This window comes from Lynx canadensis, chromosome E1, assembly GCF_007474595.2.
Source record: "Lynx canadensis isolate LIC74 chromosome E1, mLynCan4.pri.v2, whole genome shotgun sequence".
Classification (NCBI taxonomy): domain Eukaryota; kingdom Metazoa; phylum Chordata; class Mammalia; order Carnivora; family Felidae; genus Lynx; species Lynx canadensis.
The window spans coordinates 25711837-25726386 of record NC_044316.2 but is presented as its reverse complement, the minus strand read 5'-3'; the positions used below and the strand labels follow the sequence as shown (position 1 = coordinate 25726386).

General features: G+C 60.0%; 1 protein-coding gene across 1 annotated transcript; it reads right to left on the bottom strand.

The window, feature by feature from the left end:
- Nucleotides 1-2583: 2583 nt before the first annotated feature.
- TBX2 (T-box transcription factor 2) lies at nucleotides 2584-11647 on the bottom strand. The gene is made up of 7 exons (XM_030295998.1): nucleotides 11241-11647; nucleotides 9863-10130; nucleotides 8741-8887; nucleotides 7462-7538; nucleotides 7198-7361; nucleotides 6101-6738; nucleotides 2584-3973 (listed from the first exon to the last, which is right to left on the bottom strand). The coding sequence occupies exons 1-7, from the start codon at nucleotides 11633-11635 to the stop codon at nucleotides 3521-3523; spliced, it is 2142 nt and encodes a 713-aa protein (XP_030151858.1). The 5' UTR covers nucleotides 11636-11647; the 3' UTR covers nucleotides 2584-3520.
- Between the last annotated feature and the right edge of the window lie 2903 nt (nucleotides 11648-14550).

Here is a 14550-nt window from a genome sequence, read left to right as displayed (position 1 = left end):
GCTCCAGCTACAAGGAGTGCCCTGTGTGGACGTTCACGGTACGCACGGGAGGCGGACCCCAGTTCAGCGCCTTTGGGGGGGGCGGGGCCAGGTCGTAGATTTCCGCCGCCGCAGCGTGAGTGGGGGTGGGGGGAAAAGAATGGCTTGAGGGGATTCGGTAGACTCCTATTTATCCCAAGAGGAAATGAGTTCTCCTGGGCCTGGAGATCCACACTGCTTGGCCGCTAGGGGTCTCACGGAGACCCCACACCCACATCCCCCGTCTCCAAGTTCCCCAGTGAAGTCACACTCAACCATCCCACACAGCCAAGCACAGTTCCCTCTCTAACCCCACAGTTCCAACGCACACGGCCCCTCAGTGACCCCCTCAGTCCCCATCAACCCAAACACGCCCTCCACATACAGCCGTGCGCAGGGGATTCTGCCGTCTAGGGCCCCTGGTGCCAGGCCCAGAAGGGTTAAGAAGGCCTTGGGGCACCAGAGCGGTGGGACGCGGAACGCCGGGGCTAATTGGCGACCCCGGGAACAATGAGGGATGCGAGGCGGGGAAGGGGGGTGACGGGTGGCTTAATTGGGCCAGGGAGCGGCCTGGCCTTTGCCTGGGACAAGGCCTTGCTGCCGGCCGCGCGGTTCCCGCAGCCGAACTCAGGTTCTCAGCTGAGACCCAGCGGAGCGCCTGGAGGGCGACTCCGGGACAGGATTTGCCGGCGGGAGGCGGGGGAATTCAGGACGACTCCCCAAACTGCACTCAGGGCCTGGGGCCTCTCGAGGCCCTTAAGTATCACTCCACCTCATCCGGGGTGCTGCAGCAACGATGCGGCGAGACTGCGGCCGCAACCAGGCCGCCCTGCCTGGCATTCGCGGCCACCCTCTTGGAGTTCCCCACTCTGCGCGCAGCCCTCACCGCAGCTTTAGGTTGGTACTGCCCCCTGGTGTCAGCAACCCGCTCCTGAGACTGCCGTGCACTTGCAGCCTCTGCCCAACTTTCCTTCTTAGACGTGCGGGGAGAAACCGGAAGAAGTGAACGCGCCCCGCTCTTCGAAAATTTCAGAGATGTTTTGAGCCGAAAGCGACCTCAAATAAGCACTCTGTCCACGAGGGATTCTATTTGAGCTGAAAAAGTGGCCTCTCTGGCCCGCCCGGTTCCTGGACTGCCCCATTCGCTGTCCTGCCTGCGGAAGGTCAGAGAGCGAAGAAGCAGCCCACACTCTGGGAGCTGGGACAGTTTTTGCGCCCTTTTGCTCGCTCACTGGCCAAGCCCCTTGCCGAATTCAGCGTGGGCTGGGTCCAGCTCCCTCCGTGGAACAGGCGGACACAGTTCTCTTTCCTTGCAAGTGTGTCGGCCCACGGAGGCGTCCTGGGCACTTGGAGGCCCGGATACTGGCAGTTCCACCTCCACCTTCATCCTTCCTTCATCTTACCATTCCTGGTGTTCCTGGTGAGTTGAGGGACCTGTGCTTGCCGCCCCCTAAAGTACCCAAGGTGGGCAGGCAGTGTGTTCGTCCAGGGCGGCACGGACTCCCAAGGCTTAAAGAGCAGAGAACTGGGAAGGAGGTGGGGGCTCGGTGATGGACAGACCTGAGGGTGGGTTAAAGGAGTGACTTCCCATCTCTCACCCCTTCCCACTACTAGGATTTGGGGGTCGGAGACACCTGTTGGCTGTGTGAAGCAGAAAGAAGCTCAAAGGATGGGGGTGGGAGGCCCACTTGCAGGAGGGGGCCACTGGGAAGAACGTGCCACTGGGAAGACACATGGGACTCCCAGAGATACCCCAGCGGAGCCCTTTATTATACCAGAGGAAACTGAGGCAGTAAAGGAAGTAGCCTATTGACCCACACTTCCCACGCCCCCAAAAGAGATTTAGATGAGTTACACGGGAGAACTTTCAGGTTAGACTCTGTCACTCTAGTCAACAGCCCTGACAAGGAGAAATGCTTCTTTCTTCTTTTTAAAGAAAGTAATATCTAAGTCAAACGTGGGGCCCAAACTTACCACCCCAAGATCAAGGGTCTTGTGCTTTACCCACTGAGCCAGCCAGACGCCCCAGGAACGGTTTCTTTTTGAGGTCCAGGAGGCAGAGAGATGAAAAGGATTCTAGGGTCCGCGGTAGTGGGTGCACCACGGCCAAACTCCTCCTCAGAAGGGAGAGAGGGAGTAGGGTGCACCCATCTTACCAGCTCCGCCTACCCAGAGGCGCTAAAACGGGATTCGTTTCTACTCTGGAGCCCCAGAAAGGGAGTCAGGAGTCCCGGTGCAGAGTGGCTGGGGCGACGGCCCGAGGCAAGTGGCCAGCAGAGGGAGCCCGGCCCCTGGCTTGGGAGGCGGCCCGCGCCGGGAGCGCGGGGGACTCGAAGCGGCTCGGCGCCTCCCGGCCCAGCCGGTGGCCCGCGCCGGCGCCGCTCGGCCTCGCAGCTCCGCCCGCTGCCCCAGCCAGCCTGCTGCCGCCCCCGGGGTGCAGCTGCCGCCGAGCTGTGGGCGCCCGACGTTTTGTCCCCGCCTCCAGTCCCTCCTAACGCGCTTGCTGCGCCCCTACCCCACGCGGCCCACAGAGCGCACAGCGCCGTTCACTTCGCATTGCAGCGTTTTATTGTTTTCTCGAGTTTTTGTCTTTTCGTCTCGCTCGGTAGCGAAAAGTGAAAACCTGAGGTGGAGCCCGCGGGCCGGGCGAGCAAAGCCCGGGCGGAGGGGCCGAGGGGCTGGCGGGGTGGGAGCCCCTCCAGGGATGGGGCTTCTCCCGCAGCCGAGGACCCCCCAGCCCTGTACAATATAGATGCTTATGTAAAATGAAAAGAAATTTTAAATGCTATGAATTAATCTCTAAATATTATGTACACAGCAATGTACACCTTTGAATAAATTAATACCAATTTGTATATTCTGGGAACCTTAAAGCTTATTTACACAAATTACCATTTATTTTATAAATATCTTTTTTTTTCTCCCCCTGGGGACTCAAGGCAGAAGTGCCACTCCCTCCCCTGACCGAGGGGTGGGAGGAGCGCCTGTCTTTCGGGGGAAGAAGTGGGAGGACTAAAAGAACAGGTCCCTCCCAGCTCAAGTCTACACTGATTTCAGTCTTCACTGAGCCCGCATCCCTTACTGCAGATTCTCAAGCGGTCCAGGCCCAAGGCTAGGGGCTCTGGGGTTCCCTCCGAAGTTCCCATCCCTGACTCCTGCACCTTCTGTCTCCCGATGAGACCACTGGGCGGGGCAATGAGGCCTCCCCACAGCGCTGGAGGACCTGGAGGGACACCTGGCCAATGCCACTTTGACATCGGAGCAGATCTGGACAGTGACCAGTGGCTCCTAAGCGACTGTGTTCCCGGCAGCCGGGTTCTTCTTGGGGCCTGGGGAATTGTCCCAGGCTCCGGCTGGCTGGCCAGGGCTCTATTCCGGCTGCAGCAGCCCGCTTTTGCTCCTTTATTTAAATAAATACCCATTCTGTGCTGTACACGTCCCAAGCAGCAGGGGCAGGCAGCCGGGGAGGTCTGCGTGGCAGCGGAGCAGCTGGGCAGTCCCCTCACTTGGGCGACTCCCTGCCGGGGGAGAGGGCTCGCTGGCTCTCCAGCCCACTCACCAGTCTCTGGATGCTCTGCAGTTCACTGGCCGCCTCTTTGGCTGAGCCGCTGGGTGACAGGGCACCGCGGGATGGGGCCCCAACCTTGCGGAGAGCCAGCTCCGGTAGCGGGCTGGGTTCCCGGCTGTTGCTGCCCGCAGCCTTGGAGCCCTCCGCCGCCAGCCCCGTGGTGAGAAGACTAGCGCTAGGCGGGATAGTGACCGGGATCTGGTAGGGGCTGAACCGCAGGCGGGGCCGGGCATTGCCCAGAAAGTGGCTCCGGGATAGGGAGCCCGCAGCGGCAGCAGCTGCAGCCGCAGCACTGGTGGCTGGCAAAGCAGAGGCCGCTGCCGCAGCGGCCGCCATGTAGGTGTAGGGGTAGGGGAAGAGGCCTCCGAAAGTGGGCATTGGGATTCCCTGAAAGAAAAGAACAAGACAAGGGTTAGGCATCCTGCCTGAGGTGTTCTAAGGGTGAGCTGGGTGCTGGGGGTGGTGCTACCACCAGGAATCCTTGCTCTACTGTTTTAGGAATATAATACCAGAGCTCACATAACTGTAACCCCAAGCAGCACAGGTAGAGGAGAGCCAGTATGCCTATGGCCAAACCCAGTTAGACAGGAGCTCACTTCAGGTTATGATGCAAAGGTCTGGTGCCGTCAAGCTCTGTGCCAGGCATTACAGTACGAGTGAGGGAAAGACATGCCAGGTGGCTGAACTAGCATGAGCAAAAGCCTAGAGGGAGGAAACTGGGCAGGCATAGAGCCAGGTGGCAAGTAGGCAGCTTTGGCTGTCTTGGGAGGTTCTGCTCATTTAAAAGAGTGTCCTCCCCAACCCTTCTATCTGCAGGTGCCCCAAAGGACTGAGAAAGCCTGGGCAGGAGAGGTGAGGAACTCCGTACATTCTCCTTCTACCTGCCTGCCTGCTCAGGGATCTCCTGCCTGGGTCAGAAGGGCATAGATGCCAATCCGTTTATAAACTGGCCTGGATATTCTACAAAGAGCTCCTGGCAGCACCTCAGTGGCAGCTGAGGAAGGAATGCAAAGTCTGCCCGTGGAGAGCACAGTAGCCAGGAAACCCTGACAAACATCTGCTGAGTCTATGAGGCCCGACTTTTGGATTATCTGACCTTTGAGATAATGGCTCACTCTCCAGAGTAAGAGGGTATGGGGAGGAGGGCAGGGAGCTGGCTGTACTGGGCTTCCAGGGAGCCTCAGGCCTGGCTCAGGCAGGGAGAAGGAAAGAAGTAGCCCAGTCGGGAATGAGAAAATATCCTTCCTGAGAAGGTCAAGTCCTACTGGGCATTTAGTCCTGGTATCTCAGGGGGAGAGGAAGGAGGGAGGCTTCAAATCTCCCCAAATTTGGCTCTACCTGATGGCCAAGGGCGGGCTACTCAGGCATAGGAACTTAACCAGTAGCAGTATACCAAGTGATACCTCCTGAGTGCTGGGTACTCTCAACCTGGCCTTGCACCTGTTGACCAGGCTGTATATAGAAGCCCTGACTTCCCGACAACCTTTATGATGCCCATGCTGGGGAGGAGGCATTCACATACATATGGAATCAAGGATGCAGATTAAACCTCCAGGACCTGAGCTACATTTTCCAGAAGCTTCCTTGCCATCTCAGAGCCACAGATATGTGATGTTAGTGTTTCAAATGCTCACTCCACATATCCCTGACACTGAGCTCTATTTAAAACCCATTTCAGGATCCCTTCCCCCATTTTAAAAATATTTGCTTCTGAACCAAAGGAGCCTTCTCAGACCTGAACTCCTATTTTCCTTCCCTTAAGATAAGATCTCAAAGGTTCAATTTGCCAGAAACCTCAGAGGGAAGAAAATGAATGTAGAGATTCCAAATCTTTCCACAGGGAATATTCCACCCAAGCAACCAAAGAGGCCGCTCTCCCCATTGGGTCTCCTTATTTTGTTCCTAGCCAGTTTCATAAAGTCTCCCCTGGGAGCTCAGAATTTCAGCCTGGGCTTGGGGAACTGAGCCCTTCTTTCCTGAGATGTGTGGTTGGGAGACCTAAGGTGGGGGAAGGAACAGGAGGACTTCTGGAGGGCCTGAAAGGGGCCAGAGGCATCTGAGAGGTGGGTCATTTTGGCAGTCAATTGTCCAGAAAATATTGCAAATCTTCCTACTCCCTTTTTCCAGGCATCTTAGCCCTTCAGGGACTGGCAGTGAGCCAAGGGTTTTTGTTTCCAAGAGAAGTGTCCTGAGGCCAGGAAAGTGGACTTCACAAAGCCAGAGGCAGACTCAGTCTGTCAGAGGAAGAGTCTACTGGGTGCCACTCTATGCTGGAGTTATAGGGAAGGAAACAGGCCCAAAGAGGATCAGGCACTTGTCCACAGTCACACACAGTCAGAACAGCACCCTGGCGAGACCCTAGACCTACACTCTCAGTCTCCCCGAACCTAGGTGTGGTGGAGTGTCAGGTCTCCCCAGGACAGAGTCGTTGTCCGCTAGAAACTCAGAGCACCTATGGCACCCCCAGGCCCTATGCCCACCTTGCTCTTTCTCCCTTCAGATCACAGGTCTTACCTGAGATGCCAGCATGTGCTGGGAGAGGTGGAACGGGAAGGGCGCAGCGGTGCTTGCGGCGCTGGCCGCGGGACCCAGCCCGCCTGCGTCCAGCCCGGTGGCGGTCCCTGGGCCGCCAGCCCCCCCACTGCTGCTGCTGCCCGCCACCGATGCCAGCAGGTGACCCATGCCCATGGCAGAGAAGGCTCCGGGGCCCATGGCGAACTGTCCCGGGTGCAAGAAGAGCGGCTGGCCGGCCCCCAGCGGCCCGAAGAACTGCTGCCCGTGCAGATGGCCGGAGAAAGCCAGGCCCGGCAGGTGTCCGGCGCCCAGAGGGGACGCACTGTCCGTCTGCACCACCAGCGGCGCCAGGCCGGGCTCCTTGCCCTCGCCTGCCTCCTTGCGCCCCTCGTCCTTTCGCCTTGCTTCCGTGCGCTCCTTCTCTAGGCTCCGCAGGCCAAACGGACCGTCCCCGCCGCTCTCTGCCGGCTCCTTGCCCCTCTCGGGGCTGCGCCGCTCCCGGGACCGCTCAGGTTCGGTCAAGCGAGGGGGGCTGGCGCTGTCCAGGGCCGGGCTGCGGCCGAGAGCCGGCCCTGCGCGCTCCTCGCTCAGCCTTTCCGGCTCTGGGTCGCTGTCCGCGGCGCACGACTTGTCTTCGGCTGCAGGGAGAAAGGACGCGGGAGGTCACAGGGGTCCCGGAAGAGACAGACGCGAGGCCTCCCCTCCTCCACCGGTGTCTGGACCGGGTCGGAGAGACTGGGAGAGGCCTGCTCCCGAGGAAGCCACGTTCGAGGAACTTCCAGATCCTCGTCGGGCAAAGGGGCAGCTGCAGGTCACCTAACCTAAGGCTCCGTATTTACAGCGGGAGAAACTGAGCCATGTAAAGGAAACTCACTGCTAGAGTCACACAGTGCCAAGGACCTAGCTGGGCAGCCAGATCTTCTGGATACCCGGACCGCCCTCACTGGAAAGGCCTCGGTCGTTTGCCCCATCCCAGACACACTGCTGACGCTTCCCGCAGGTTTTGTGGTTACCCGGAAGCTGGGCAAAGAGCCAGCCTGGGGTCGGAAGGAGAACCTCCTCTTCCTCTACCCCAGGTCCGACCACCCAACTCTCACCTCTGGTCCGATGCAGGCGCAGGGGACTAGGCGCTGACCCCGGGGAGGGTGGCGGTTCCCGCGCGGGGGCAGGGTCGCAAGAAGAGGCGTCGGACTCGGCGCCGTCGCGTTCCGGTTTGCAGTGCTCCTCGTACAGCCGCAGAGACGGCAGCGTCAGCTGCTTCCTGGAGATGAGCGGAGGGAGCCGGTCAGAGACGAGCTCACACCCCCCAGCGTTCTGCTGGCTCAGTCTCCCACCGCGCAGCCGTCCAGCTCACCCCTCACCTTTTCTCCCGCCGGCCATTCCCGGTGTCCCGGAAGCCCTTGGCAAACGGGTTGTTGTCGATCTTCAGTTGAGTGATCTGCAGGGACCGAGGGGGCGGCGCCAGGTCAGGACGAGTCTCCTCCAGCCTGGGCTGAGGCACCCCGAGGTCGGAGGCTGCCGCCCCAGAGGAGAACCCCGCGAAAGTCCACTTGATACCCGCCCGCCTAGGATACGACTCTCCGAGCTGGAAGACGAGTTGAGACCAGCGGGCGGGCCTCGCGGGAAGCCACAGGGTCTCTCCTCTTCCACTTTATTCGAAGCATATTCCCTTATCTTGTACACACAAGCCCAAAGGTGTGTGCAAAGAGTCGAAATCTGCCCAAGCATGCACACAGACGCACTCGGTCACTCAAGTTTAACAAACCGGGCATCGGAGCAGGCGCGCACGGAGACAGCAAAACACACGCGAGTCCACACCACAGAGACAAATCACACTCACGGGCCCGCGCACACGCAAGTACACACAGACAAAATAAGCAAGTGCCCAGAGAACAGAACGAATTCACACTCCTCCACACGTATCTGAGTCTCCCGAAATGTTGCCCACATACCCGAATACACGCCATTTCACAAAAACAAAAAGAACGACCGGCAGGACACTTGGACACTCTCCCGAGAGTGGTATATGGGCACAGGCCCAGAGGGAGTGAGCTCTGCACCTCTAGAAAAGGGGGATAGAAAGGTAGCAAGCAGAAAAATTCTCTAAGCACCTCCCAAGGGGTTCACAGTCTAGACCGACCCAGAGTGGGGATACTTTGGGAAGCTGTGTCACCTGTCCCGCCCTCTGGCTCCCCTGAGAGAGTGAAAACTGGGCCCCTGGTTCCTATTGCTGGTTTCCAGAGAGTCAGGAGAGCCAGGGCAGGGTGCCTCAGGCTCCCTCTCTTCATTTAAATTCCCATTCCAATGCCAAGAAATAAACGAATAAAATGTAAAAATGTCAGCACGGGCTGGGAGTCTCGCTAATTGCTAAGTAAATATCCCCACCCCTTGGAGTGCCCAGCTGTTAGCGCCCCGAGGGGGAGCCTGTGTATACGTGTCACGGACTTGGTGGGGGGGGGAGCCTGGAGGATTTCAGTGGGTGCTGCGGTTACAGATGAGACTTGCTGCTCTGGAGTGAGCTGTGAGAGAGCGAGAGATGGGTGCTGGGGTCTACGGGCAGATATGAGTGAAGGGGTGGAGTCTGCAGGTGTAAGGGGGCATCGGTGCAGGGGCTGGGCCCATCGCCCCCCCCAAGCGCACCTTATCGTTCTGGTAGGCAGTGACCGCGATGAAGTCGGTCTCAGGGAACACGTAGGTGCGGAAGGTGCTGTAGGGCAGCTTCAGGATGTCGTTGGCTCTCACAATGTGGAAGCGCGGTTGGTACTTGTGCATGGAGTTCAGAATGGTCTGTGGGGAGGGTGCGGGTCAGCCGATAGCCCCCAGCTTTTGGCCGGAGCATTTCTACTCTCTGGGGACCCGACCTCTTTCCAATGCTCTCTCTCTCTTCGTCTGCCTTCTACACCCCCTCCTTCGCTATTTTCTCCTGTCTTCTCTGCCTTTTTTCTTTCCTATATTTCTTTTTATTTTTCTCTCAGCTTTCTTTATCACAGTTTCTCTCTCTTTCTCTCTCTACTTAAAAAAATTACCCCAGTTGAAAATAGAAATAAAACAAAACAAAACCCCCATAAAACTCCACTCTTAACCTCTCTTCCTGGGCTCATTGCTAAGCCCCTAGTAACTCTACAGAGAGAAGCTTTGGATCTTTGGGGGCTCAACGAGCGCCCTACTTCTGAATGGACAATCCCTTTTGCCCCATCACCCCCCCCTTCCCATTCGCTGGGGCCCTGCCTCAGGCAGAAATGGAGAGAACCCCCCAAACTCCCTCCTCCTAGTAGGGCGTTTGCCTATGGGGGGAGGGAATGGAGACTTAGGTTGTTAAAGGGGCTGGTTTAACTTTTAAATCTCCTAGTCTGGGGAGGGGGTGGGAAGGGAAATGGGGACACAGGTCATGGGGAAGGGTGAGGACAAGCTGAGGTTGGGGGCAGGACTTCCAAGCTCAGCACTTAAACACCAGAGGCCACACAACTGAGTCGCACCTGCCTCCGGCTGGGCTCTAGGAAGAGCTTTGGAAGGCTTGACCCCAGCCAAGATTGTGAGCAGCCTGGGGCTTTCCACCCCACAACCCAGGCTTGCAAAGGGGAGCCCTCTGGGCCCAGACTCAGCCAGCATAGGCCACAGGGCGGTGACCCAAGCAGGGGCACTTTGAGAGTTCGGCCAGCGCTCCTCTCTGGGGAATCCCGCCGCCTGCTCTCCCGCCCCCACCCCCTGCAGCGTAGGACACTCAGGCTCCGACCCCCATCCCCGCACCCGCCCAGCACTCACGAAGCCATGCTTGTCGGAGATGTTGTTGGTCAGTTTCAGCTTGTGGAAAGCCACAGGCTTGGCCATCCACTGCTCTCCCGTGGCCGGGCTGTCTGGGTGGATGTACATGCGTTTGGGCATCTCTGGGTCGGCCTTGCCCGCCACCATCCAGCGCGAGTTATGGAATTTATACCGGCAATCATCAGCGGCCACAATGTCCATCAGCAGGATATATTTCGCCTTTTTGTCCAGGCCGCTGACTCGCACCTTGAAGGGAGGAAACATCCGCCTGCGAGGAAGGGAAAGGGCAAGACTCCATGGGACCCGGTTTTATGTCGGAGGACCTCGCTCCCCAAGCACACACCACTGCCAGGAGCTTCCCCATCTGTGTTTCCTGGTTGTCTGGGCTCTGCCCCCATATTACTGCCTGAGAGACCCCACCTGTGGTTATTATTCCTGGGGGATCCCATTTCCGCTTGTCAAACTCTCTCTTATTATATGGTTTCCCATCGGCTTTATCCTCAGATCTGGTGACTCTCTTTCTCCCTCATCTGAGATGAAAGCGGATGTCCAGGAAAGAAATCCAGGCCCCCTAGAAATACACCTGCTTCTTTTGAATCTTCCCAAAATTCATTCAGGAGATATGCCCACTGGGACTGAAACTCCCAAAAATAAAACCAGAAGATGTTTGCTTGGATAACTGGGTTGCAGCCCAACAAGAACCTTAAGTTTCGGGGGAAGAGGGTGAACCTGAGGCCTGGATTTCCGGCGGCTGAGTCAAAGGGTGGAGGGGCTGGGGGCTGTGATTTTCTTCAGGCGTTAAGGCCTGGAGTGGTGTGTGAGTAGGGAGCTTTTTGCTCCTTGGGCCAGGACAAGGCTCCCAGCCTGGGTCAGGCTTCGACAGGGCCGCTTGGGGCTTACTGCCGGAAAGGGACGGCCGGCTGGAATCGGCTGGCCAGCCAGGGCCTAGCATGGTACAGGTTTCATTATGGGCTTCAGGGTCAGAGGACAGTCCGGGAGATGCTACATCTCCCTGGAGCTCCGAGTCAGACCGGGAGGCAGGAGAACGAGGCAGCGAGGCTGAGTTACCGCGGAGATGTCTGAGACCCGCCCGGGCCGAGCCGCAGGACCTCCTCAGCTTTGGGACTCAGAATGGTTAGGACTGTTCTTTAACAGCATGTTTTCGTTTTACTTTATTCGGGAGATTTTCATGTTTTAGTTTTTAAAATTTCTCTCGGTGCCAAATGAGAAAAGTCAACTTGGTTGCCTGTGGGAGCTAAGCGTGGCGCCGGGGCCAGAGCCCGGAGCCTCGAGCGGCAGGCTCGGCGCTGGTCTGTGCTGTCGGGTCCCCCAGCCCGCCCGCCCGCCTGCTTGCCCGCCGGCCAGCCGGCCGCCCTACCTCCCAGACTTGGTGATGACCATCTCGGTGCCCAGCTTGTGGAACTGGTCCCACAGCTCCTTGGCCTCCAGCGTCACCTTGGGGTCGTCCTCCACCTCGTCCTCGGGCTCCAGGCTCTTAAGCGAGCGCAGATGCGCGGCGGGCGGGTGCGGGCCGAGTGCCGAGACGTGCAGCCCCGCCTCGGCCGCCGCCGCCGCCGCGGCCGCCGCGGCCGCCGCCCCCGCCAGGCCCGGGTCGGGCAGCGGCTTGGCCAGCGCGCCGGGCGGCAGTGCGAGCGCCGGGAAGAAGGAGGGCTGCGCCGCCGCCAGGAAGGCGGACATGGGGAAGTCGGCCGGCCGTGGCGCGTGGAACGGGTGGTAAGCCATGGCGCTGGCCGCCAGCGCCGGCTCTCTCATCGGGACATCCGGCCCAGGCGCCCAGGGGCCGGGGCCGGGGGCGCGCGGCTCGGACCCCCGGCCCGGGCGGCGGCGCGCGCGGAGGAAGGGCGACCCGGGTGGCAAGCGCAGCGGCGGCTCCTCCCGGCTCTCCGTCCGAGGCACGGCGAGGGGCGCGGGGCTCTGGGCGCGGGGGTGGCGGGGGCTCTGCGCTGGGCTGGGCTGGCCCGCTCCGGCGCCGGGGACCACGCGCGACTGGTTAGATCTTGTCGTGATCTCTGGAAAACTGTGACTATCTCACATGTCCTGCCCTGCTCGGATCCCCTGCGCTAACGAGCCAGGCCCCCCTTGATTGCTGATTTTACGCTTTTTGGACCAATTGTGGGTCTCCGGGGGCGGGGTTTTGACAGCTCTAGCCAAGCTCCGGCCGGGAGGGGGGGCCGGGGAGAAGGTGTCGGAAGCCTCAGCAGTAAGAAAACATGTCAACAGAATAAAATATTAACCAATGACGGGCAAGCGGGCCCCGAGACCCCTCCCCCTGCCCCGGCCCCCACCCCACCGCCCGCGCCCGCGGCTGCCTGCGCCCGGACGGGAAAGAGCGGCGGGCCGACCCGACCCGCCGAAAGGGCCTGAGGCGGGGGGCGACCGGGTCCCAAGGCCCTGGGGAAGGACCCCCCAGCCGCACGCCGGCTCCAAGTGCAAAGCATTGACATGGCCCCGTGAGGAGAGGGGGCGCCCTCCTTCTCCCTCGCCCGGCGGCTCAGCCGCTCTGGCCCGCGCCCCAGCTTGGCCTCCGACCCCGCTCTCGGCGGAGGCGCCGCCCGGGGCCCCTGCACTCCGGAGGGAACTGGAAAGAGAGGCCGGTGGGCGGGCGAGTCGGGAGGCAAGGGCGGCCGAGGTCCTGGAGAGGAACCCAGGTGGCGGGAGCCGGTGAGTGGAGCGGTGGTAGAGCCCTTCGGTGGGGCCGGCATGGGAGGGAGTGGGATGCGGCCTTGTACTCGGGAAACGCGGGGACCCCCCCAGTCCGCGCCTCCCCCTCACAGGAAGACTCAGGAGGAACTTGGAATTCTGGGCAAGCCCTGAACTCAGCCCAGTATCCTGCCTCCTGCATCCAGCCCTGAGACATCCGACGGCCGGGAGAGCCGGGTCCTCGGGGCTAGGAAGGTGAGCGCATAGTTCGCCGAGCTGGACGGCTGGTCCCGGTCCCCAGATTCTTGACCCGCGCAACGAATTTTCGCCGTATCCGGTACCGGAGACACAAGTCTCCCTCATCCTAAACAGCGGCATCCTTTCTCCGCTCTCGGCCACATTCCTAGAGTTTGTTTCCGGCTCTCCGAAGCGCTAGTCTCCCAAGTTCAGTACTGCAGAGAAACGAGTACGGGGGTCGGAATGTTTGCACTCACCTGTGGTTGAATCCATCCCCACCCCGACTATCGGCAGTCTTCGTTCTTCACCGGCCCCAGTATCCCCCTCCCCTCTGCCACATGGGTGTGTGTGTGTGTGTGTGTGTGTGTGTGTGTTGTGCGCTCTGTATGGTGGTGCCCACTGTGCGCGGCGCGAGCGGCAACTTAAGGAGTGTGCCCAGAGAGTGAAGCCGTCACACACCTGCCGTGAATCGGGCTGGGGAGCTGACACTCAGACTGATTCCTGGTGGTCGCGTTCGAAGGATAAGAAGGACCACGTACTGCACATAGGTGACACTCCTGCCCGCACAACCAATACAAGTGAGGGTGAGTTCAGCCGGCGTGGGCCCTGTGCCCGCGTGGTAGGTGTGTACAGCCCACATCCAACAGTGATCCAGGCAACACTGGCCGTCCACTACGCACACCAAGTCGCAGGGCACCTTTTCGCTGCACACGTGGACCTGGCATGTAAAGCCTGCTAAGTCGAAGGAGTGCGGGTTCAGGACCGGCCGGAGTGGTTTGGCCTCCGCGACCTTTTTTCTACTTTTCCAGGCCAGTCCCGGAGCCCTCAAAGCTCCTTTACCCAGCTCGCAAATGAGCGCCGCCCCCACAGGGTTTTCCTTCAAAACCCTGCTCTTCTTGTAGTGCCTCCTCTCTGTCCCGAACGAATCTTTGACTCCGCTTTGCGCAGTCTGCGAAGATGTGGCAGGATCCGTTGCAGCTTTGCATAGGCAAAGTCCTGCCGGCTCCATTTAGGCGGGATATGGCCCCTCAGGGAGGGACATGTGTGGGCAGGTTTGCGCAGTCAGTGAGGTGACCAGATAAAAGGGCAGCGTTCCTTAGCCGGGAATCCGGGTGCGGGCCTGGGAATACGTGAATACATTTGCAAACTCGTGCGTGTACACATACTTTCCTACTCGTAAGAATGTGTGTACAACTAATTGTATGCAATTCGGACATTTTCCCGGGAAAGATCCGTAGCTGGTCCAGAGTTCCAAGGCCCGGAGAGTTCGAGAAACACGCTGGCCTGGGTTGTTTGCCGAAGAAACCCGGCGACGGTGCAGCGGCTGCATTTGGGGACCACGATCCCAGCTGGCCACAGCCACTGGGTCATGGACCTGCCCTCCCGCGGTCACAGGCTCTTTCCAGTCAGGCCCCTGTCGTCTGCCCGGCCTTGCTGTCCCGCAACCACCCCGAGGTCCTGCTACAGCCGCCCTCAAGATTCTGAATCTACCGACCCCCCCCCCCCCCCCAGCCATACTCTCCAGCGAGGGATATCCTTGCCTCCTCGAAAACCCAGGCAGGGGAGGCCCAAGAGGCCTGGGAGCGGCGCCTAGAGGTTCCCAGCTCCTGCTCGGCCCCTCCCCCACCTGGGTCTACCCCACTTCCCCTTCCCGGGAACAGGCGCCTCTTGGGGGGGTGGTCCCCGGGGCTGAGAGTTCGTGTCTCTTTAAGAGGCCCCGGGGGGCGCCTCGCAAGCCGCCCGGGGCTGGAGAGGGGAGGGCACGGGCGGGGGCGGCTGGCGCCAGGCGG

Excerpts from the sequence above, each read along its gene's own strand:
- TBX2 (XM_030295998.1), bottom strand. The coding sequence starts at position 11,635 with ATGAGAGAGCCGGCGCTGGCGGCCAGCGCCATGGCTTACCACCCGTTC. Across the intron at positions 8,888-9,862 it reads TCTCCGACAAGCATGGCTTC|ACCATTCTGAACTCCATGCA; the intron begins GTGAGTGCTGGG and ends CCCTCCCCACAG. Across the intron at positions 6,739-7,197 it reads GCGCCTGCATCGGACCAGAG|CCGAAGACAAGTCGTGCGCC; the intron begins GTGAGAGTTGGG and ends TTCTCCCTGCAG.